This window comes from Mercenaria mercenaria, chromosome 13 (assembly GCF_021730395.1).
Source record: "Mercenaria mercenaria strain notata chromosome 13, MADL_Memer_1, whole genome shotgun sequence".
Taxonomy (NCBI): Eukaryota; Metazoa; Mollusca; class Bivalvia; order Venerida; family Veneridae; genus Mercenaria; species Mercenaria mercenaria.
The window spans coordinates 20,747,419-20,770,675 of NC_069373.1; the positions used below are offsets into that span (position 1 = coordinate 20,747,419).

General features: G+C 34.8%; 2 protein-coding genes across 5 annotated transcripts in view; one reads left to right on the top strand and one right to left on the bottom strand.

The window, feature by feature from the left end:
* Window positions 1–2,503: 2,503 nt before the first annotated feature.
* On the bottom strand, window positions 2,504–21,895 carry LOC123529464 (uncharacterized). Of its 3 annotated transcripts, none has more exons than XM_045309803.2 (10): window positions 21,817–21,895; window positions 16,431–16,538; window positions 14,364–14,519; window positions 12,492–13,144; window positions 12,120–12,222; window positions 11,111–11,185; window positions 6,968–7,012; window positions 5,594–5,651; window positions 4,092–4,226; window positions 2,504–3,409 (listed from the first exon to the last, which is right to left on the bottom strand). In XM_045309803.2, exons 2-10 carry the CDS (start codon window positions 16,506–16,508, stop codon window positions 3,312–3,314), a joined length of 1,401 nt encoding a protein of 466 aa, XP_045165738.2. In that variant the 5' UTR covers window positions 16,509–16,538; window positions 21,817–21,895; the 3' UTR covers window positions 2,504–3,311. The 3 variants fall into 3 exon arrangements, 2 of the variants coding, with proteins under 2 accessions (XP_045165738.2, XP_045165736.2); XM_045309801.2 differs by lacking the exon at window positions 21,817–21,895 and adding an exon at window positions 21,465–21,667; XR_006682147.2 differs by lacking the exons at window positions 5,594–5,651; window positions 21,817–21,895 and adding an exon at window positions 21,465–21,670.
* LOC123529462 (uncharacterized) overlaps window positions 21,694–23,257 on the top strand; it is a 70,200-nt gene continuing 68,636 nt past the window's right edge. Inside the window, exon 1 of one of the 2 annotated variants that reach the window (XM_045309797.2) lies at window positions 21,694–21,793. The gene's annotated coding sequence lies outside the window, so the exon portion shown is untranslated. Of the gene's footprint in view, window positions 21,910–23,257 lie in introns of both variants that reach the window. The other variant, XM_045309798.2, reaches the window with a different exon arrangement.

Sequence of the window (23,257 nt, forward strand, 5' to 3'; positions counted from 1 at the left end):
CCATATGACCCAGTTTTTAACTTGGCCTAGGAATCATGAAGATAAATAATCTTACCAAGTTTCGTGAAGATAGGGTCAAAAATATGGCCTCTAGTGTTAACAAGCTTTTCCTTTGATTTGAGCGGGTGACCTAGTTTTTGACCCCACATGACCCAATTTCAAACTAGGCCTAGGAATCATCAAGGTAAACATTCTGACCAAGTTTTATGAAAATAGGATCATAAATGTGGGAGCCCGCCCGCTTAGCTCAGTAGGCAGTCGGTCTATGGATCGCGAGTTCGATCCTCGGGCAGGGCGTATGTTCTCCGTGACTATTTGATAAACGACATTGTGTCTGAAATCATTAGTCCTCCACCTCTGGTAATTCATGTGGGGAAGTTGGCAGTTACTTGCGGAGAACAGGTTTGTACTGGTACAGAATCCAGAAACACTGGTTAGGTAAACTGCCCGCCGTTACATGACTGAAATACTGTTGAAAAACGGCGTTAAACCCAAAACAAACAAACAAACAAACAAACATAAATGTGGCCTCAATAGTGTTAACAAGCTTTTCATTTGATTTGACTGAATGACCTAGTTTTTGACCCCATATGACCCAGTTTGGAATCTGGAATAGGAATCATCAAGATAAACATTCTGACCAAGTTTCATAAAGATATGGTCATATTTGTGGCCTCTAGGATGTTAACAAGCTTTTCCTTTGATTTGACCCGATGACCTAGTTTTTGACCCAGATTTGAACTTTAGCTAGAGATAATCAAGATAAACATTCTGTGCAAGTATGTATCAAATCAAAGCATAAATGAAACCTCTACATGGCTGAAAGAGCCAAAACAGAAAATTTTGTCCCTTTCAGGGCAGTAACTCTAGAACTCATGATGGACTCTAGCCGGTTTTCGAAAGGAACTGAGATCTTCTAAAATCGAATGTAAAATGTCTATTCTGTTGTGTTCACAAGTTAAAAATTAACAAATTTTGGCTCTTTCAGGGGTCAATCAGGGGACGTAACTCCAGAACCTATGACTGGATCCGATGGATTCATCATGGAATCAAAGATCTATTCTTGTTAAAGATATTTTGCAAGTTTGCATCAAATGAAACCACAAATGAAGTCTCTATATGGCTGCAAAGGCCAAAATAGCAAATTTTGGCCCTTTAAGGGACCATAACTCTGGAATCCATGATGGGATCTAGACTGTTTTCAAAAGGAACCGAGATATTATGCAAATACAAGTTATGAGCAAGTTTGATTAAAACTGATTGCAAAATGTGGTCTCTGTTGTGTTCACAAGCCAAATTAGCAAATTCTGGCCCTTTAATGGGCCATAACTCTTGAACCCATGATGGGATCTGGCCAGTTTTCGAAAGGAACCGAGATATTATGCCAATACAAGTTATGTGCAAGTTTGATTAAAATCAATTGCAAAATGTGGTCTCTTTCGTGTTCACAAGAAATTGTGGACAGATGACGGACGATCACAAAAGCTCACCTTGTCACTACAGGACAGGTGAGCTAAAAAGGTAAGTCTAGAAGTCTGAAAAGTTTCATTAAAATCTACTTAATGAAAAGTTTTCTACATTCAAATATTTCTTGACCAGAGGACCAGTGTTTTCAAATTGGTCAAACAAAAAACCAAGCTCAAGACCGTATCTTTTTGACTGGCTGAACTTTCTTCAAATGCAGTTATAATATGAAAATTTCTACATTGTACTATAGCTATATCACCTTTTAAAATTTTATGTATACGTATATGTGTAGAGTGAGGCCAAGGTAGAGGACAGGGACGCCTAACATGTTACCTTGTCTGATAAAGTAATTACTTATTCCCTAACTTGATGTCTGGATATGTGTAGACAATATGCAACAGCAATTCCACCCACTTACTGAATGTCTGAAAAGCCAGTCGACTTACTTAATGTCTGGATATGTGCAGGCAATACTCAAGAGAAATTCCACCCACTTACTGAATGTCTGGATATGTGTAGGCAATACTCAAGAGACATTCCACCCACTTACTGAATGTCTGGATATGTGTAGGCAATACTCAAGAGACATTCCACCCACTTACTGAATGTCTGGTTATATGTAGGCAATACTCAAGAGACATTCCACCCACTTACTTAGTACCTGTGTATGTGCAGGCTATACTAAACAGACACTCCACTTTTTCTAAGGAACAAGCCAAGGCAGTCTGCATCTTGTGATGTCATCTTATATGGTATGATCCAGACTGATGAAGACCACATAACGACAAGTGGACAGTTTTTTATTGTATTGAGCCAGGAACATACACCAACACATGTGACATACACTCAACGTCCATAGTTGTATGTGTGCAAACTATCTGAGGTTCCAAGGCCCTGCAAGCAAATGTTGTCACCAATTTCCCAGCTTATTGCTGACATTTCCTTTAAACTTTGATGAAATAGTGTCAGGAAGTGACAAAAGAAATGGTGACTTTTAGCACTTCAAAACTTGGAAAGTAACATAATAAATACAAACTTGTTACTCTTCACTTTTTTACTCAGTAAAATATACATGAACAATTATACATAATAACTGGCATTCTACTGCAATTATATTGGTGTTAGAAACTTTGAAAGAAAATTTGAATGAAAACATAAACTGGTATTGATGATAAACCCGAACAGAAAATGAGGCTTTTTACCTGCAACTTCTTTATTCCTGCAAATTGTTATCAATGGTTGGTATCAAAATAAAGCTTAACATTTGCTGAAAACATTACATAATTCAAATTTATGTTTAGTAAGCAAACTCACATGAAGTGAGGCCCTGAAAGGGGTATTTAAAATGGGAACTGTACGAACGTTGACTGATGATAAATTTGACCACTTTGTCATTTACAAAACTTTCCTCATAGTTTTATATTGAAACTTTCCCAAAAATGCTGCAACAGTCATTCCGGATCAAATAATGAAAACTGACCCAATGTCAGGCCTTTATGTGTTGACAGTGAGCATGCATAAAAAACACCCTCTCCACCCCCACCACCCACCAGTAATTTTGGATAAATATTTTCTTGTTATACAGATAAATGTAAGTCATTTATTTATACAGAATATTTACCAATTTTGTTCTTGTTTACTCCAGTTGGTGTTGTAAGTGGTTGCTATTAGATGGCCTGTTCAATTTTATAAATAACTGATTGAAATGGAATAATTCCAAGGTGGTCAACTTTATCATCTGTCCGGGTTTATCATCAGTACCAGAATATCAAATAGTTTCACAGTAAAATCACTTTTCCATTTACAAATGTAGCACCTGTCTGATGAAGCATTATCTTTTACAATTACTTTTTTCTTTTATCTTTCTTTTTCTTCTTTTTCTTGTGCTTCTCTACCTTTTCAATACTATGACATTCTTCACCATTCTGTCTATTTGGTGATTCTGGAATACAACAGGAAGGAAAGGTTAACCACCAACAATAACATTTTATTAAACTGTTGAAAGTCATAGTTGCTCAAAACATCACAAAATTGTTTCATAAGTTTTTTGTAAGGTATCAAACATCATCATAATGTGGAAATTTCCTAACTACACTCTCTGAAAATCTTTCCTTAAAAGATCTGAAAGCACACCAAATTTTTCTAAATTCTAAAAATACCTTCTGGGGTTATTACCTGCCAACTGAAAGACATTAATAAGTGATTCCCTATGTTTTAGGAACTTGTTATCTTCAACAGCACCTTTGTTGTGAATAAGCTATGTAGAAAACTCTCAAAATGCACTTGTCATGACACTGAACTTTGTTACAAAATAGAAGAAATTTAGCTGTACTTTGTGTCATGCAAATAAAAATAACTATTTAAACAATACCAGTTTACCAATTTAAACGTGTAATTTCAATTCCCTTCTAATGTAAAAAGAAACTCAAATTTTCATGCTGATCTGGAGCCATGTCACTTTAAGGTTGATTTTAAGAGTATTAATCAAAAATACTATGACAAACAAGCAAATCATGCCGTGATTCATCAACACAGTGACCACAAAGTCCCAGTCAAGCATCAGGTACTCTACTTCTGCAGCTATGCAGAGTTAGATAAAAACTACTGGATATACAACTACTTACTTGACCCAAATGGTACGAATGTTGGTTTAAGGTCTTCCGGTACTCTGTGTTTCTTTGGGGGAGATACGGCCAATTCCACTTGGGGCATACATGGGATCCAACCTATTACTTGCAGTTGACCACTTATCTCTGACCCTGTAGGGTAAAGTGTGATTCTGTTAAAGTTACAATATCAGAGGTAATTTCATACAACATTAAGTAAAGAAGCTGATAAGGTACTGTAAAACCATCAATCTTTGTGGAGGACTAATTTTCATACATTTCGTGGTTGTTAATCCATAAATATCATCAAAATGAACACATAAATTTTCCATTCATTATATCTTTAAATAATGTAATCCAGGACTTCCTATCCCAACAAAACTGCCATTTTGGAAAAAAAACCAAGAACTTTTATGCTCTTGAAATTAAATGATTTTACAGAATATGCAGGCAACCAATAAACAGGCTAGAAAACCAGTCTTCACTTATAAGCAGGATAGCCATACCTACTATACTATTGAGGTATGTGTATAGTATTGACTTCCCTAAAGAGACAACTAGTTCTTATGCCCCAGGCCATATAGTGATTATTGAACTGTCCGTCCATTTGTCCATTAGTCCATTTGTAAGAACCAGATTTTACCATTTCGCCTACAGCCCACATTAATGATCCGATTTAGTTCATACTCCTACAAAATGACGTATATATAAATGACCTCGACTCTCATATGACCTTCACCTTCAAACTTAAAACCTTAATACAGAACATTTTGGTCCTACAGCCAACATGAATGACCCAGTTTAGTTTTTATTCACACTCAACAAACCTTGTGGCATTAGCTACAAACTTTACTATAAACAGATGACCTTGATCTTCAAATGACCTTCACCTTTAAACTTCAAACCTAAAACAAGAGGGCCATGATGGCCCTATACCGCTCACCTGAGTACCATTGCACTTAATGATAAGATCAAGTTTTGACATAGATCACATAGGCATACACATTAAATATCATCAGGATAAATATTTTCTTGTAACAGTCCCTCCTGACCTATGGGTCACGTACTAGTCAGGGCCAATCTCCATACAAAGTTTGAGGGTCCTAGGCTCAAATGTTGCATTTTTGCACTAGCATGACTATTCCTTACCCTGGAAGACATAAATAACATTTAAAACCAATCTCATTAGAAGCTGCTAATGTATATTCATTTACATAAAAAATAAAGGGAGGTAATTTGTCATAAATTCAGTCAATATGTATCTAAACTGATTGTCCAAGTCCATGTGATGGTATAAATGAAATTTCAGATGAGACGGATGGACAGATGATGGACGAAGCTGGATGGCTTCCTCACATGAAGAATTCAATGACCCGAGTGAGACTCGAACCCACATCGGTGTGGGGCTAGTGACTCAAAGTCAGTGATCTTTGCCACTTGACCACTGAGGCCCCACCATTTAGGAGATTTGATGGACAGAACACAGGGTCAATAGGAAATTATAATTATCATCTACGCACCAAGGATAAACTCCTCACTACCAGACGACTGTGATGCTGCACTGCTGAAACTGGGCATCTGAAAAGTATATAATACCAGGGCACTCGTTTGGCCATTTTTGGGGCCGAATATGGGTACCATTCCCCTCCTAAAATAATATATTTTTTCCCCTTTCTCAAAAGAAAATTCCCCTGATGATAGGTTGTTTGACACAAATAGATATCAACTCTTTCTTTTAATATTATATAGTGCCTCTTAGGAAGATTACTGTTGCAATATAGTCACATCAGTCAGAAATGATTGAAAACAGTATTAATAAGTGTGAAAAGTAGTTACATATACATGGCTTAAACTTCCCCTTTTCTTCTTAAAATGTCGAAAAATTCCCCTTCTAAGGGTATGGGTACCTGTCCCCAAAAGTTGTCTAGTTCCCTGAATACAGTAAAACACAGATCATTTGAAGTCAAAAGAGGATGAACAAAAAGCTTGAGTTATAAAGGGTTTTCGGATAATCCAAGCAAGGAAAACATAAAACAGCTGGGAACAACAATAATTGTCAACTGGTACTCAAGCTGTGGATGCTAGAGCAAGCAAGGGGTGAGTCATAGTTGTAAGATTTAACATACTTAATTACTTTTTTGAAACATCTAAACAAAACCATAAATTCAAAACATGCTAAGACCGAATCTAATGTACACGGTATTATATAATTTCGTCATGGTTTTGGTAAAAAAAAACAAACAAAAAAACCCAGCCATTTTAGGAAACAAGAAATAGTGGATTTTTCATCTATTTTCAGAAATTAAAATGTCACAACTGACAGCTAGAAAAAGAAAATTTCTTGACATTTTCCAAACTTCAAAATGCATCTAACACTTTCAAAATTCCCTGGCCTTGATTATTTTTTAATTTCCCGAACTGATGCATCTAACTCAAAATCTTTGCTTGTTTGTGTATAATCTATTGTGAAATCGGGGTATAAGCTGAAAAAAAGGCAATGAACAAACACCTGCTATTTGTAAATTAAATCATCTTAACTTTAAGCAAATTTAATGTAATGGTACACTAGTATATATCAAATATTTTTGTTTTAGAGCATTTTTGGTGGTCTTTGCTGGCAGCTATCTGTGTTTGATAACCATGCTACTGGTACATAAAGGGTCATTTTATTGACTTAAAAGTTCTGAACATGTTCACAAGGCATGCAGGTGACAACTAAACCAGGTGACTATACTTTAAAACCCAACAAAATACCTGATTACATGTATGGTCTTTAAAATAATTGAATGAATTTCAAGTAACTTAAATCTAATCTCTTTTTAACATAAAGGTACAAATGAACATGAGTGATATTGAAACTGTGCAGTAAGAATGTATTTAAGGTTTAAACATACCTGGCTAGTAATTGGTCTAGCAACAACTTCATACTGTTTCTCATCCTGGAAATATAAATAATTCAAAAAGTTCTTCTGAAAATATAAACAGTTCAAACTGTTTCTCGGTCTGGAAATATAAACAGTCCAAACTGCTTCTCGTTCTGGAAATATAAATAGTTCAAATTGTTCTCGTTCTGGAAATATATTTAATTAAGTAGTTCAAACTGTTTCTTGTTCTGGAAATATAAACAGTCCAAACTATTTCTCGTTCTGGAAATATAAATAGTTCAAATTGTTCTCGTTCTGGAAATATAAATAGTTCAAACTGTTTCTCGTTCTGGAAATATAAACAGTCCAAACTGTTTCTCATCCTGGAAATATAAAGAATTCAAAAAGTTCTTCTGAAAATATAAACAGTTCAAACTGTTTCTCATTCTGGAAATATAAACAGTTCAAACTGTTTCTCGTTCTGGAAATATAAACAGTTCAAAAAGTTTCTCGTTCTGGAAATATAAACAGTTCAAACTGTTCTTGTTCTGGAAATATAAAGAGTTCAAAAAGTTTCTCGATCTGGAAATATAAACAGTTCAAACTGTTTCTCGTTCTGAAAATATAAAGAGTTCAAATTGTTCTTGGTCTGAAAATATGAACAGTTCAAACTGTTTCTCATTCTGGAAATATTAACAGTTCAAACTGTTTCTCGTTCTGAAAATATAAAGAGTTCAAATTGTTCTCGTTCTGGAAATATAAGTAGTTCAAACTGTTCTCATTCTGGAAATATAAACAGTTCAAACTGTTCTTGTTCTGGAAATATAAACAGTTCAAACTGTTCTCATTCTGGAAATATAAACAGTTCAAACTGTTCTTGTTCTGGAAATATAAAAAGTTTAAACTGTTTCTCATTCTGAAAATATAAGTAGTTCAAACTGTTTCTCATTCTGGAAATATTAACAGTTCAAACTGTTTCTCGTTCTGAAAATATAAAGAGTTCAAATTGTTCTCGTTCTGGAAATATAAACAGTTCAAACTGTTCTCATTCTGGAAATATAAACAGTTCAAACTGTTCTTGTTCTGGAAATATAAAAAGTTTAAACTGTTTCTCATTCTGAAAATATAAGTAGTTCAAACTGTTCTCGTTCAGGAAATATAAACAGTTCAAACTGTTTCTTTTACTGAAAATATAAGCAGTTCAAACTGTTTCTTGTTCTGGAAATATAAATACTTAAAACTGTTTTGCATCTGCTGAAACTAAGTCATTCAACACACAGTCTGTCTGTACATATAGTCACTTCATCAACCACTTCTTATACAGACTCAGATATAGAAACAGTACCATAATTCTTCAACGTAAGAAAAACATAACAAATAATAGTGCCATTCTCCACAAACTACTTTTGACTTTTAAAATACTGTACTCATTAACGTTTGTGGAACATTGAATAAGAAGAGCTAAAGTTTTTAATCGGACACTGTCAATGTTTGCATTTTTTTTGTAATTCAGGGGACATAACTCAAGACAGACTGGGACTATCCAGCTGGTCATTGATCATGTCAGAGATACTATGCATATTAACATTGTGACTAAATTATTGAACACTGGAATTGAAATACTCAAGTTAAGTTAAAGAGCAGACACTGTCAACTTTTGCAATTTTGAGTAATTCAAGGGCCATAATTCTCGAGATACTAATCCAACTGGCTGGTTATCACACTTGGCCTAGATTTTACAGTAATACATCTTCTGTATCAGTATTATTGACATCAAAAAGCAATTACTCTAGTTATCGAGCCAATATGTCAATTTTGACCTATTCAAGGACCGTAACTCTACAGATACTGGTCCAAACTGGCTTGTTATTGATCTTGGCATAGATTTTAAGGAGATACTCACTTTGTATAAGTTTCATTTAATTCCAATTTTTCTGCCTGCAACACCCCATGCTAGCCTGCCCACCCACCCCGTAAGGGTGAAAACATAATAAGACCCATTTTTTAAACGAGCAATTAAAAAGTTCATTGCTTGGTCCTTTTCAAATCTTTTGTGAAAGTTTTGTTTACACTGATAAAAGCATATTTGAGCAGTCGTATGATTATAAAAATATCAATGTTCAATAATGCATTTATCTAGTTATCTTCGCAAGGGAGGTAATAGTCTAAATATCAAGTGCTGTCCGTAAGACAGTGCATTCCACTATTCAGCGATTTGACAGTAAAATGAATTTCAAGTCATTATCTTATATACATATGTAGTACCAAAGTTCTGTCCAGAAAACAAAGTTTGTGAAAACATTTAATATAAAAGGAGCATAATTTGGTTAAAAATACAAATCAATAGTTATGGGGATTGTTATCACACATGCTGATGATGATGATGACAGAGATACATTTTAAGTTTCAAGTCATTATCTTATAGTGTACTAAAGTTATATCTAGAAAGCGAAGATTGCAAAAAAACTTTGTTTGGAAGGGGCATAATTCTGTCAAAAATACAATTAGAGTTATGGGGATTGTAACCACACATGCAAATGATGATTATAAAGAAATATTTTTAATTTCAAGTCATTATCTTTTAAAATCAAAAGATATGTCTACAAACGAAGCTTTCGGAAAAAATTAACATGAAAATAATTCCAAGTATAACAATTCGGTGACCTTGACCTTGGGTATAATGGGCTCAGCCCCTGCACATACTTTGTTTGTATGCTGGACAATGTTTATATGAACTTACAGTAAGATATAAGCAATAGTTACAAAGATATGACAGAAAAACAAAGGTTGCCGAAAAACATTAACCTGAACAAGAGCTGTCACTAATGGTGACAAATGCCTCCTGCAGCTCCTTCACCTTTGACCTTGACCTTGACCTTTGACCCCAAAGTCAGTACGGGTCGTGTACTCAATAAGTACTATCAGCAGGTGAAGTTTGAAGGTCCTGGGTGCAGTGGTTCGCGAGTAAAGTGCCTTCATGCAAAAAGTTAACGTTGTGACGAACGAACAAACTAACGAACGAACGAAAGAACGGACGGACAGTTGAAAACTAATATGCCTCCCTTCCGGGGCATAAAAATAACCTTCAGTGTAACACCTTGGTGACCTTGACCTTGGGTATAATGGGCTCAACCCCTTTACATACTTTGTTTGCATGCTGGACAAAGTTTATGTGAACTTACAGTAAAATATAAGCAACAGTAACAAAGATATGACAAAAAAAACAAAGGTTGCCGAAAAACATTAACCTTAAAATAACATAAGTATAACACCTTGGTGACCTTGACCTTATGTATAATGGGCCCAGCCCCAGCGCATACTTTTGTTTGTATGCTGGACAATGTTTATGTGAACTTACAGTAAGATATAAGCAATAGTAACAAAGATATGACAGAAACACAAAGGTTGCCGAAAAACTTTAACCAAGAAAGCTCACGCTGATGCGAACGCCGACGACAGGGCGAGCAGAATAGCACCCCTATTCTCCAAATAGTGGAGCTAAAAAATGAAACATTTCAAACTAAGACATATAGGATCAACTACCTATGCATCACCAAGGAAGATGTTTCTGATAAGATTTTTTTACAGAGAAAATGCACTTTTAATCCTGTGATAACACTATGGATCATAAGAAATTATTAGTCCATATTAGACAATCCAGATAGTATACATTGCTGCTTTAAGCCAGTGTTGCATTCAAGGTGCAGATGAATATAAGAAATAATAATATATCCAACTTTTTAGATATATTGATGAAATTCTAACGCGATATTCAACAAAAATTTGCTTGTTTTGTGTCATATTTATTTTCAGTGAGCTGTCATGATGTTTGGGTCTATGATGTACAAACAGTTCTTCTAGCATAAAACTGCTGTTCTTGTCACTTTCCGGGGATGTTTTAACAGATAATTCAAATAGAAATGACATCAACGTGAAAGAACAACTCAAATATTCCTGCACATTTCATGGAAGTTTCATGACGCTGAGGGAGGATGTAATCATTTATTAGGTTTTTTTCGCATTTTATGCTAGAATATCGTTAGCACATGTTCATTTCGTGTTTTAACGTCTTCAGAATCCCTTGGTTTTCACATGCATAATCCCTACATTTTATCGCGTAAAAAGGTTTGATGTAATTATTACTCCATGTCCTTCCACTAACCAATATCTCACCTCAGCTTCTTCATCTGTTATTATACTGGAACCAGTCAGGTCTATTTTCTGTCTATGCAATACTGATATATCAAACTGAAAGTTAAATATACACATTCAGAACAAAGTCCAACTCTTGACACTCATTCTATAAATAGTACATTGAAGAGGTCGTAACACACAATATGCTAACATCTGGAATTAGTATTTAGTTTGAGTTGAAGACATGATTCAGGGGTTTGAAATCCAAGCAGACTTTGCAGAATGCAAGCTGTAACTTCATCTACTGACAAAATTTTGTAAGTTGCTACAAGTGTACTTGCTCATTCTATTTTAAGAAGCAATACAATTGTGTATATTTATGACACTTCTTGAAATGTCCTCAGTTTGCAGATGAATCTTTTTTTTTTATCTCCGATATCCCAGATCCTTCTGAAAAATGTCCTTTTTATAAAATCTTTCTTTTTTTATCTCATAAAGGAAGCATACAGATATGTGATAAATGTTGTTTGCAATGCCAATAATGGGCAAGTATATCCTGAGGCACAGACCAAATATCAGAAAAAATATGCGTCTTTCATTCTGCCAATACAAAATTGTCAAGTTTTTTACTAACTGTAAAATAAAGGTAATTTCCAACCCCAAGAATTTGGTACTTACACAGTTTGAAAATCATTTCTTCCAAACATTTGAAATTTTATACTATATCATACACACTGAAGAAAGATAATCAGTTTCATACTTGTTTTAATCCTTACCCTGCTAAATTTCTAAAATGGGCTGGTCCATCATTCAATTTGGGCAATACCATTTATATTTCGAAGGGGTGTTCACTGAAAATTTACTGACTGAATAGCAAACAGTGCAGACCATGATCAGCCTGCACAAATGTGCACGCTGATCTTGTTCTGCACTGGTCGCAAAAGCAGAATCACTTGCCGTCAGCAGACTAAAGGTTAATTAAAAATTAATAGTTTAATTTAATATTTAAGTAAATTCAAGAATTCCGCCAGTGGCTAACTTTTCTTACATCATCTGGAGCTGTTATCAACCAGAGTTGTTTCCCTTGCACTTCTGATTTAGTTAAATATTTTGGAGATGTGTCTATTTCAAAATTTTCTGGTATCTTATACCTGCAATTAAAAGATAAGGAAAGTTTACAGTGAGATAATACTTTCTTCATTTAGTGCATGCCCCACTTTTTTTTTAATCAAATCAGTCTTTCTTCATTAGGTATCTAAAGATTACATGCTTTATATTAAATGTTTGCCAAATTTTATACAACATGTGCTGAAGAAAACTGTCAGTCACAATATACACCTATCACATCAAACTATTTTTGGCTCATAAGATACTGTACTGTGAAAGCCAAATGTAATCCTATTAAGTCATGTATACATACCATAACTTTTCGCTACCACTTTTACCAAGTGATGACTCCTTGCTAACAACAGATTTACTTTTATCATGATTTTTCTTTGCCTTTGGCATCCTGGTTTCAAAATCTGAATCCTCAGATGTATTGTGTGCCCTATTTTTTTTCTTTTTCACCTTTTTTCTTTTTTCTATGGATTCACTACTACTGTCACTATCTGAATCACCTTTATCACTGTCTGCTGAATCAGAGTCACACTTTTTCTTCCTTTCTTCTGAAGAGCTTGAAGAAGCCACACTGCTTACACTTCCTCTCCTTCCTTTTGAAGAGTCAGTAGTAGAGGTGAGCACACTACTTACACTACTCTCCATCCCTTTTGGAGAGTTATGTTCTGAGAATGAGGAATCCTCAGAATCCTCACTTATCTCATGATCTTTCTCTTTTCTTTTGGACTTACTTGAGGATTTAATAGGAGATTTTAACTTTTTTGTTGAACTAATAACTTCACTTTCAAGTTTTACACGTTTTTTAGGTGATAACATTTTTGGGTTTTTAGAAGTTGGTGATTTCACAGTATCAGGTTCAGAATCTGAGCTGGTATCAAGACTACTAGAGTCTGAGTTGCTGTCAGAAACTGTCCTCTTCCTTGCTGATTTTACTGGGCTAGCAACTTTCTTGCTCTGTAACAATACAAAAATAACACTCATCATGGATTAGCACAAAAAGTAAATCAGAAAATTGTTGAAGAAATTGTAATTACTTCCCAAGATCATCTGCAAATTAATAAGATTTGTTAAAGATTGTTAAACAAGCGGCCAAGTATTGCAGTGGCAATATAGAAGTCCCTTACCGGTGAAATTTTTTTTTATTTGACATTCAACAGTGACTTTGATCTCTGACTGACAACCATGGGTCATGTGTGTGACACATAGTCTATTAAATCATTATCATGGGAAACATTTCTGTCTAGTACTAAAAATCCTTCAATGCAGTTAAAAGTAATAGAGCAAAAACAAATTTTTACTTGACCTTCAATAGTGACCTTGACCTTTGACCAACAACCATGGGTCATGTGCGTGACATATAGTCTAATCATGGCGAACATTCCTGTGTAGTACTAAAAGAACCCTTCAAAGCAATTAACAATAATGGAGCAGAAACAAATTTTTACTTGACCTTGAACAGTGACCTTGACCTTTTACAGACAATCATGGGTCATGTGCGTGTCACGTTGTCTCACCACGGGGAATATTTGTGTATAGCACTAAGATAATCAAAGTTTTGGAGCAGAAACAATTTTTAATTGACCTTCAAAAGTGATCATGACCTTTGACCTAGAAGCACAAGTCATGTACATGCATAATCTACATATTGCCCTCTATATATATATACCAAGTTTTATGAACCTAGCTTCAATACTTTTGAGTTATTGCAGGATCCAGGTTTGTGGACGGACGGACGTTCCTACATATGGCTACTCTTTTGTTCTCTCTATTGTTCTTTTAGCCAGGTTAAAGTAAAATAACCACATAAAAGCTTATGGAATGAATAACACCATAGAAAAAGTGCAGTCACCTATTGTTTCTATAGCCACTTAAGTATGCAAATTTAAGATTGGACAGATGGATGGCATTCCTATAGTCCCCTCTGGTGTTATAAAGCTAAATTTACTGTCCCGACTGCTAATCAACTATATATCTGAAAATTATCTCTTCTGAGATATACAAGTATTGTTGCCAAATCTTAAACAATATTATGTATTGTCAACAATTCTGCAGTATGCGTATACTGTTGTCAGAGGTAATGCTATCTGGGGTAATGTTATTCAGGGGAGTGACAATACTTGTGTTTTAAGACCTGTTTAGTTAACATACGAACCATTTCAACAGCAAGTTTTACCTGGGATATGAAAAGATCATCATCCGATGACATCATGCCAATATCAGAACTTTTCTTCAGTCTATTGCTTACAGCATGTGCAATGCTACGAATCTCTGAGGTTACAACAGATGCTAAAGATTCTGTGTCACTGACGTCCTTCATGGGCGAGTCATACTTTAAATATATGGAACAAAGCAGAAAACTGAAATATTGACAGTCAAATCTTTTTTCCTTCGATGGAACGCTATACAAGAACACATATTGTAATTAATAATATACGCAGCTCCTCTTGATAGAGAAGCTGCCTATAATGTTTCACTAAATTCCAACAGGTGGTTGTTAAGAAAAACTCCAGACAAGAATTGTGCTACAGAATACTATTGCTGAATAATCAAAGAGCAAACTCTGAGAAAAATCATCAGACCGGAACACAAAGATAATATGCACATCTCCTCCCAATGGTGAAGCTTCCTATGAAGTTTTGCTAAATTACAATCTCTGGTTGCTGAGAAATACTCTGGACAAGAGATGTGGGAGGGATGCATGGACTATAAACTTCCCCTTCGGGAAGCATAAAAATCTGTTCTCTCTAGTTAATTGCAGGTTGAATACTGAAAATTCTAAGCAGCTTTTCCTGCAGAACGACCTGCTTTTAAACAATTTGTTGAGCCCTGGTGTATGAAGTGACATGTCAACAAAAATCTTAATTACCGTGCCATCTTTTTCTGTACTAATCAGTTACCTCTACAGTTCTTTATCCTCAACAGTATGTTGGAATCAAGCTGTTTGCTACACTCTAAATTGAGTGGCCCCAAAAAATATTTCATCTATAAAAATAATACTAACAAGCGCTTAATTAAAAGATATATTTTTGGTGCCAACAGCCATTAAATGGGCAGCATGAACCAGAATATCGATTTAAAAACAAGAGCACCGCCTTGCGGGTGCTGACGCTCATCTGATTTTTTTTGTATAATAGAAATATTGTCCTACCCATGATTTTCTAAGTCTAAAAAGGGCCATCATTCTTGCAAAAATCAGGATAGAGTTATGTTTCTTGATGTACAGTGTCCACTTATGATGATGAAAAACTGTTGCAAGTTTTAAAGCAATAGCTTTGATAGTTTAGGAGAAAAGTATACTTAAACATAATACTCAACCAAGAAAATGATTTTCTAAGTCCAAAAGGGGCAATAATTATTGCAAAAAGCAGGATGGAGTTATGTTGCTTGCTGTACAGGGTCAGCTTATGATGGTGAACAAGTGTTGCAAGTTTCAAAGCAATAGCTTTGATAGTTTAAGAGAAAAAGTTCACCTAAACATAAAACTTAACCAAGAAATCTGATATTTTCTAAGTCCAAAAGGGGCCATAAATCTTGCAAAAAGCAGGATGGAGTTATGTTTCTTGCTGTACAGGGTCAGCTTATGATGGTGAACAAGTGTTGCAAGTTTTAAAGCAATAGCTTTGATAGTTTAGGATAAAAGCTGACCTAAACATAAAACTTAACCAAGAAAACTGATTTTCTAAGTCCAAAAGGGGCAATAATTCTTGCAAAAAGCAAGATGGAGTTATGTTTCTTGATGTACAGGGTCTGTTTATGATGGTAAACAAGTATTCCAAGTTTCAAAGCAATAGCTTTGATAGTTTAGGAGAAAAGTTGACCTAAACATAAAACTTAACCAAGAAATCTGATATTTTCTAAGTACAAAAGGGGCCATAAATCTTGCAAAAAGCAAGATGGAGTTATGTTTCTTGCTATACAGGGTCAGCTTATGATGGTGAACAAGTATTCCAAGTTTCAAAGCAATAGCTTTGATAGTTTAGGAGAAAAGCTGACCTAAACATAAAACTTAACCAGGCAACGCCGACGCAGACGCCGACGCCGACGCCGACAACCGCTCAAGTGATGACAATAACTCATCATTTTTTTTCAAAAAATCAGATGAGCTAAAAAGAGTTAAATACTTTTCCAGTCTTCTGTCAACTTCAAATATCATTTCACATATACTGGTTTTGAAAAACAAGTGAGTCTAAAATATTAATAACATTTTTTTTTCAAAAACCTGGTTAAAAATAAAAAGTACCTTTTTCAAACTTTTTTTTTGTATATTTGGTGTTCTCAAAGGAGAAAATCTACAGAATGTTGTAGTTGATGTGTCCATACCTATCTGCCATCATATGTACACCTAGATCTGGAACAAAAAAAGAGCAATATACAATCAACTGACCCTATATGTCTTGTCTGTCTTTCTTTTACTGATCTTGAAACTCTGGTATTATATGCATGTCAGCTCCAGAAAAAAGATGGAAAAAAATTGGTAATTGTCAAAAGCTTTAGAAGTTGAGAACAGCATGTCATAAGGTCAATTAAAAGGTTACAATTTGTGTATGGCCTGGTTGAAGCTATCAAAAAACAGGTTGCCTACAAATGAAACAACATGTGAAAAAGGGATATCCCATATTCATATAAAAGAAAATTTAAAACAATTAGCAAGACAAGAGGAACATATCTGGTCACTATTCAAGGGAATGGATTTTGTTGACTCATTCCCATTGGGTGTACAAGGAATGATGGCCAGGCAATAGGACTTCAACTAAGCAGTGAAAAATTTTATAAAAAGTAACAAGTTAAGTCTTGTGTCAGTTTGTCTGGCTTCTACAATCTGCTCACCAAGTTTGTTTCTCATGATGGTAGCTGGGTTTGAATTTAAACTCTCATACTCCCAAAATGTAGGTGAAGATTTCAAATTGTGAGTTTGAGACCTTATAAGAACTTGCATTTATTTGTGAGTGAAAATTTTACACCAAATGATTGGCATTTTCAATCTACAATCTTAAAAGCTGTTCCTTCTTTGACAAATCGCAGTTATTGCACTGTATTTCGTCTATTTTAGAAAGCTAGGGATCATTAACAAAAGGTTAACTTTGATAATTCTTTTATTTACATGCACTGTATTTAATTGCTTACAAGTATGCATACCCATAACAATATCATGAAGTTTAAGGCATGTATAGTGTTTATTAGAAATCCTTAGAACCTATAATTTACAATAGAGCAAATGGAAGTTTAGAAGGATATTTGGGTACCTTACACTCATTGAGTTGTATATTGCCGATTGAAAATGCAAGCTGTGTTTCATTTATCAAGTAGAAAATTTGAACCCTGGTTTACGGGTAGCTGCATCTTGATGCTTTGGCAAAGGAGATACTGGATTAAGAGTTTTCAAACCTCTTCTGAGATACATGACTGTATTGTCTTGTAGAATCTTCTTGAGTTCTGGTACTCTTCTTCTACATCAATTTCTAACCTTTTTAATACACTTCATGTGTTTAATGAGGTTGAACGATACAATAATGGTGGCTGATAATAAATGTTAGTGGTATCAAATCTAGTATCACCATGATATTTATCGAAATAAGATTTCAATTGCATTGACAATATTGTCTTGCAAGTTATTCCACTTATCAATTATTTGAACACAGAATGATCTTAAACAAGACATTTTCAACCAGCTTTTTATGACCACTGGTTAGTCCAACTAACTTGACGCGATCCTAGGAAATATTGAGATAATTTTTTCATATGGGCAATATCCCCACTCACGTCAAACACTCGAAAGACCAAAATAGATGAAGCAATTTCTGATGAAATTTTTATCGCTGCCGACACTTTACGTGCTATAGGTATAAATGCTGATTATTTCACGAATTGGCCATAAATTCAAATAAAACTTACATGTATCAAAAGGGGATTCAATTCCTCATTGATTTATGTAAAATTATCAAATAATATCCAAAATTCTGAATTTTCTGGTGATTTAAACATAATTATGTATACACGCAAATATGCGCAAGCAATAAAACCAGTAACTTTACATGACTATGTACTGTGATTCATCCTCCATTATTTTGGTCCTTCAAAGTTTTGACGTTTAGATTGCCAGTCACAAATATAAAACTGAAAGTGTCTAGCCATCCGGTAACCGGACACCTAGCCAGCATTCTTCCGTCCGGTTACCGGATGGCTAGCAAATTCTCAGGGGATTTTCTAGCCGCTGGTAATTGATTTCTTAAAGAATAAGTAATGATTTTATATATCCCCAAACAACCTATTTTTGACCACAACCTATTTTCAACTGCCTAAGACTTTGTATAACGAAAATCTTTACAAGCCAAGTCAGTTTTGATTGTTTCACTGTGTATAGCAGAGACAAAACATGTTAGAAACCTATTCTCCTTCAGTTTTGGTACTTGGAAGTTTATATAAATTCCTTTTATATAGCAGTACCATGTTTTCATGAGGTTTTTCTTATTACTAAAAAACCTGCATGTTTCCATGGCTACTACCTATTCTTACCTAAACCAATTATATCAGTATACTTATATATCTTTTGCACTAAATGTATATTCCTTAACCAGTCAGGGGTGTAACTGTTTCAGGTTATCACAGTTTATAACCCATCTGAGTTATTGCTAAATACTTTCATAACTTGTTTCAGTTATCATAAAATATTACAAAGCCCTCCTGTGCCATTTTGAATGAGACTAATGCAATTATTTCCTGAATCCTTGAACTTTTATCTTTCCAGCTATGCAGTAAAATTTTTTACGCAAGGCTGATAAAGTTTTACACAAAAGTTTTAAAGCTATAAAGCTCTTAACATCCCATTATGCTTATCAGGTCATGATTTGACTAAAAGAGAATTTGATTAACCACAGTTTGCTACTAATTTCACTTTAAAGGTCACTTTGTAACAACTGCAAAAAGATTTTTTTTTAATAACTTACCTGAGTTAACTATATTTTATAACTAACACAGGTTATAAAATATTTGAAAATGTAACTGAAATAGGTTACATTATACATAACTTAAAACAGTTACACCCCTGACTGTTAACATATACTAACAAAACTGTGAAGCATACTATTATTAAATTATTTTGACAATGCAATCCTGATGCCTGTCCTTGCAATAATTTTCTTCAGTTTCTAAGCATTTTGAAATATTTGGAGTGTCAAAAGCTTAGCAATAATATAATACAATTTTATCTGCGACAGTTATCAATGTAGCTGATGTGACACCCTGACTCTCTGGAGTTATTGAGCACATAATATAGTTCTTTAGATAATACACTAACTTTTGTTTGCCATTTACTTTACCCTACCCCCTGTAATCTAGCTGCCAATTTAAGCAAGAGTACCTACAGTATATTGATCTGCCATGCTGCTTTTGGTGTTTGTTGCCAGATTCGATTTGAGTGTTCCAAGTTTGGCATGATGTAATGAAACTACAGTAAAAGTTTAGTGCTGTTTCTTTTTGCTGGAAGGAAAATACCATCCGTGGTCGGATTTAGTTTGTAAATTTTCAGCATGACTTCCTATGGATGGCTTTCAAAATCATCATGCCAGGGATTCGATCAGTAAGAAACTTGAAACTTAACTGGTAAGCTTTTATAGCACTTATGCTGATATAAGGTGTGAGACAATTAACCAAAGATTTGGACATGCATTTGTACAAAACTGGACAGAAAGCTTGTTAAGCGGTCGAAAACTGGTTGTGCCGGGATAGTTTTAATTGTTATTTACTTAAGATATCAATACTTATCTGATTTTCCAATCGATAAAACGAATGACATCATGTTTGTATACAAATCCCTTGATATTCTATTTTTAGAAATTCCGAATGTCCATGTTATTTGTAAAAAGTGATGTTTTTCTAACGGCCTGAACTTTAATTCTTAAAACACAAAATTATAAATAAATATCTTGGAGCATGTAAAACAAGCAAGTCATTAATTAATTTTGACTATTATTCCGAAATAAAATGGATTAATTATGAATGCTTAACTATTGTTTTTCTAAAAGTTTTGAATATCACACATCAGCTATTGATTTAAATGTCATATTTTAATGAGTGACGTCACAGCGATCTCGCCATTATTGATTTCCGCAAACTTTCGTTTTATCGGTTGAATAATGCAGTGATTTATGCGAGACCTTTAGTTTGTATTCACACAAAATTGTGTTTGCAGATAAGTTTGATAACTTTGACAGGATATCAAAGAAAGCTAACAAATTTGGACTACTGCTGCTCAGTTTGGAACCCTCATCAAAAGGACCAAATACATCAGATAGAAATGGTACAGCGAAGGGCAGCACGTTTTGTAACAAACAGATACAGAAACACCAGCAGTGTGACAGACATGTTACAATATCTAGAATGGGACTCCCTAGAAACTAGACGGCAAAAAGCCCAACTAACATTATTGTTTAAGATTGTAAATGAACTAGTGGATATACCATCAGCCACATATCTTAAATCAGTAACCTCCAGGACACAAGCAGCACATAAGCATATGTTTCAGCAGTACTCTCCATCTAGTGACTACTTCAAGTACAGTTTCTTCCCAAGGACCATTCCCATTTGGAACAGACTCCCAGCCAACGTCGCTGAGGCTCCCTCTCTGGTATCCTTCAAGAGGGAGCTGTCATCCCAACCCTTCTAGGGGATCTGATGCCTTACTACTTTACTTTCAAATGACGAGTGAGCTGTGTCGGCGGGACCTTGTGTCCTGGTAGCGCCACGCAAGCCGAATTGGTCTCTCTGATGGGGTGTAGTGGTTTGGTACACTGCTTTTTATCTTTCTCTTATCTTAACTGCAACCGATTTCTTTTCTTTTCTTACTCTGTATGCTTTTCTCTTTTCTTTTTCTTGTGCACCATTATATCATGGTCAAAGATGACAATATAACATACAACGTAGATAGACAGAAGTATCCGGCGATATCTTTAGTGAATAACAGGTATTATTACTTATTATTAGGAATCAATTACCGGATGGCTACAAAATCTTCCGAGGATTTTGCTAGCCATCCGATAACCAGACGGCTAGAACGCAGGCTAGGCGTCCAGTTACCAGACGGCTAGATACTTCTTATAATTTATAAAGCAATCTGAACATCGAAATATTTTCGACCACTGGTTTATACAAGACCCCTACCTTTTTGGTAAATTTATGTTGTTTAAAAGGTCACTCAATACCATAAGGTGTGTAATTTTTATTTAAACATGTTGGCTGATGTACTTCGGCTTTCAGTAGTTGTTTATTCTATGCTTACCTGCGCAATTGCCACAATCCCTACCATGAAAACGGATGACAAATGGCCTTTTTCGTTTAACTGTTGATTACTTTCAATCACAGTTTATAAAAAATTGATGTAATTATCAGTCTCGGCGTCTCAGTCACAACAGTCAGTAAAAACTTTTAGATACAAATGTGTTAGCATTATTTGAAACATTGCAAAATTAAATGCCGCATGCCGCTTATGGTAATCACAACGTGCAAATTGTATGTAACACCGGATAATTTGTCAATAGTTTTTTTGGAATATTTGATCTACACTTTTTTCGTTGTAATTTAACATAGACATTACGCAAAAACAAAGATGTAAGCTTATCTTTTATACTAACAAGAATTCATGATATGCTTTAGTGTTAGCTGTCTGGAGCAGCCCTGTCTTGTCACCTCGCCCTTTTCCAGTGTTCCCGACAGAGGACTGAGAGGTACAAATGCTGCTGTGCTAGACATCCTTTGCTTTTCTTTTGCGTGTATACATGTAAACCACCCGTAACTCATATGGGTGACTAATCCAGAAGACTATTGGTAATGTTAATGGGAGATTACTAATACAAGATATAGAAGTCTGGGAGACCGTTCTAGATGGTTCAAAGCTCTTCAGACTCAGAGCTTATGTTGTTTTATGTTGCCTTCTTGCCAACTTTAAATAAAACATATTTTATCTAGACCTGTACAACATAGTCGAAGCCTATAGATCTAGATTTTGTAGTAGTTCTATAGTTTCGTTATATCTATAGCCCTTAACCTCTAGATACGTATTTAATAAAAATATAAAGCTAACCCTAACCTTCTAATATGGTACAGAATATGGAAGGGACAGGGTACATGTAGTACAGTTTCTTGATCTAGTATAATTAATCCCTAGAAGTGTCCAATTTGAAGTTCTGGCTACCATAACTGATGCTATTTTTATTTTCTGATGGTCATGGCCAAAAATAATATGAAATTAGGTGCTACCTAAAAGGCAGAGCTCCCATGAAAAATCACCAGTGCCCGTTAAAAATTAAAGGAGTGGTGCTGGAATTATCAAGAATTATGGATTTGTTTAGGAAGTTTATGTTCTTTATTAATGATAATTCATAATTTCTGAATGCATGTTTTAGACTGCATCAAGATTAATTATCGACATGTGAAAACTCCACAAATATTCTGTATATAATCAAAAGAAAGTTTGGTACAGATTACAGATTAACATCTGTACCAAGATAAAGAAAAAAAACATATTTGAATATGTTCAGTTATTCTTCTTAACACGTACTTCATCAACAATTTTACATAACTTACTATCATACTGGAAACCAGTCACAAAATGATAACTGCTTCAAATTGAAAAGCTTGAACTTTGAAAATTTCAAACCTAACAGAATCTCATTAGGCCAATAGCCAAAGGAATTCTGTGTCTTTGCGTGTGAACGTTGAGAAGACATGGTCCATGGAGTTCAACCCGGACAAGTGTGAAGTCCTTAGAATCTTTAGAAAGAAAAATCCTGTGTTCTACCCCTACAAACTTCACAACATAGAGTTAAAAACTTGTGAGGCAGCTAAATACCTAGGCATAACCATTTCCAAAGATCTAAACTGGTCCAAACATATTGACAATATCACTTCCAAAGCAACTTCCACTCTTCGCTTCATACAACGGAATGTGAAAACTGACAATAAAAAGGTCAAAATTGCTGCCTATAACACCTATGTCCGCCCTCAACTTGAGTACTGTTCAAGCGTCTGGCATCCTTGGCAAAAAACCCTCACTAGCAAAGTCGAAAATGTCCA

Coding starts and splice junctions, on each gene's coding strand:
- LOC123529464 (XM_045309803.2), bottom strand. CDS start 16,508: ATGGACACATCAACTACAACATTCTGTAGATTTTCTCCTTTGAGAACA. Junction 13,145..14,363: donor ATGATCTTTTCATATCCCAG/GTAAAACTTGCT, acceptor GTATTGTTACAG/AGCAAGAAAGTTGCTAGCCC. Junction 5,652..6,967: donor CTAGACCAATTACTAGCCAG/GTATGTTTAAAC, acceptor TATACTTTTCAG/ATGCCCAGTTTCAGCAGTGC.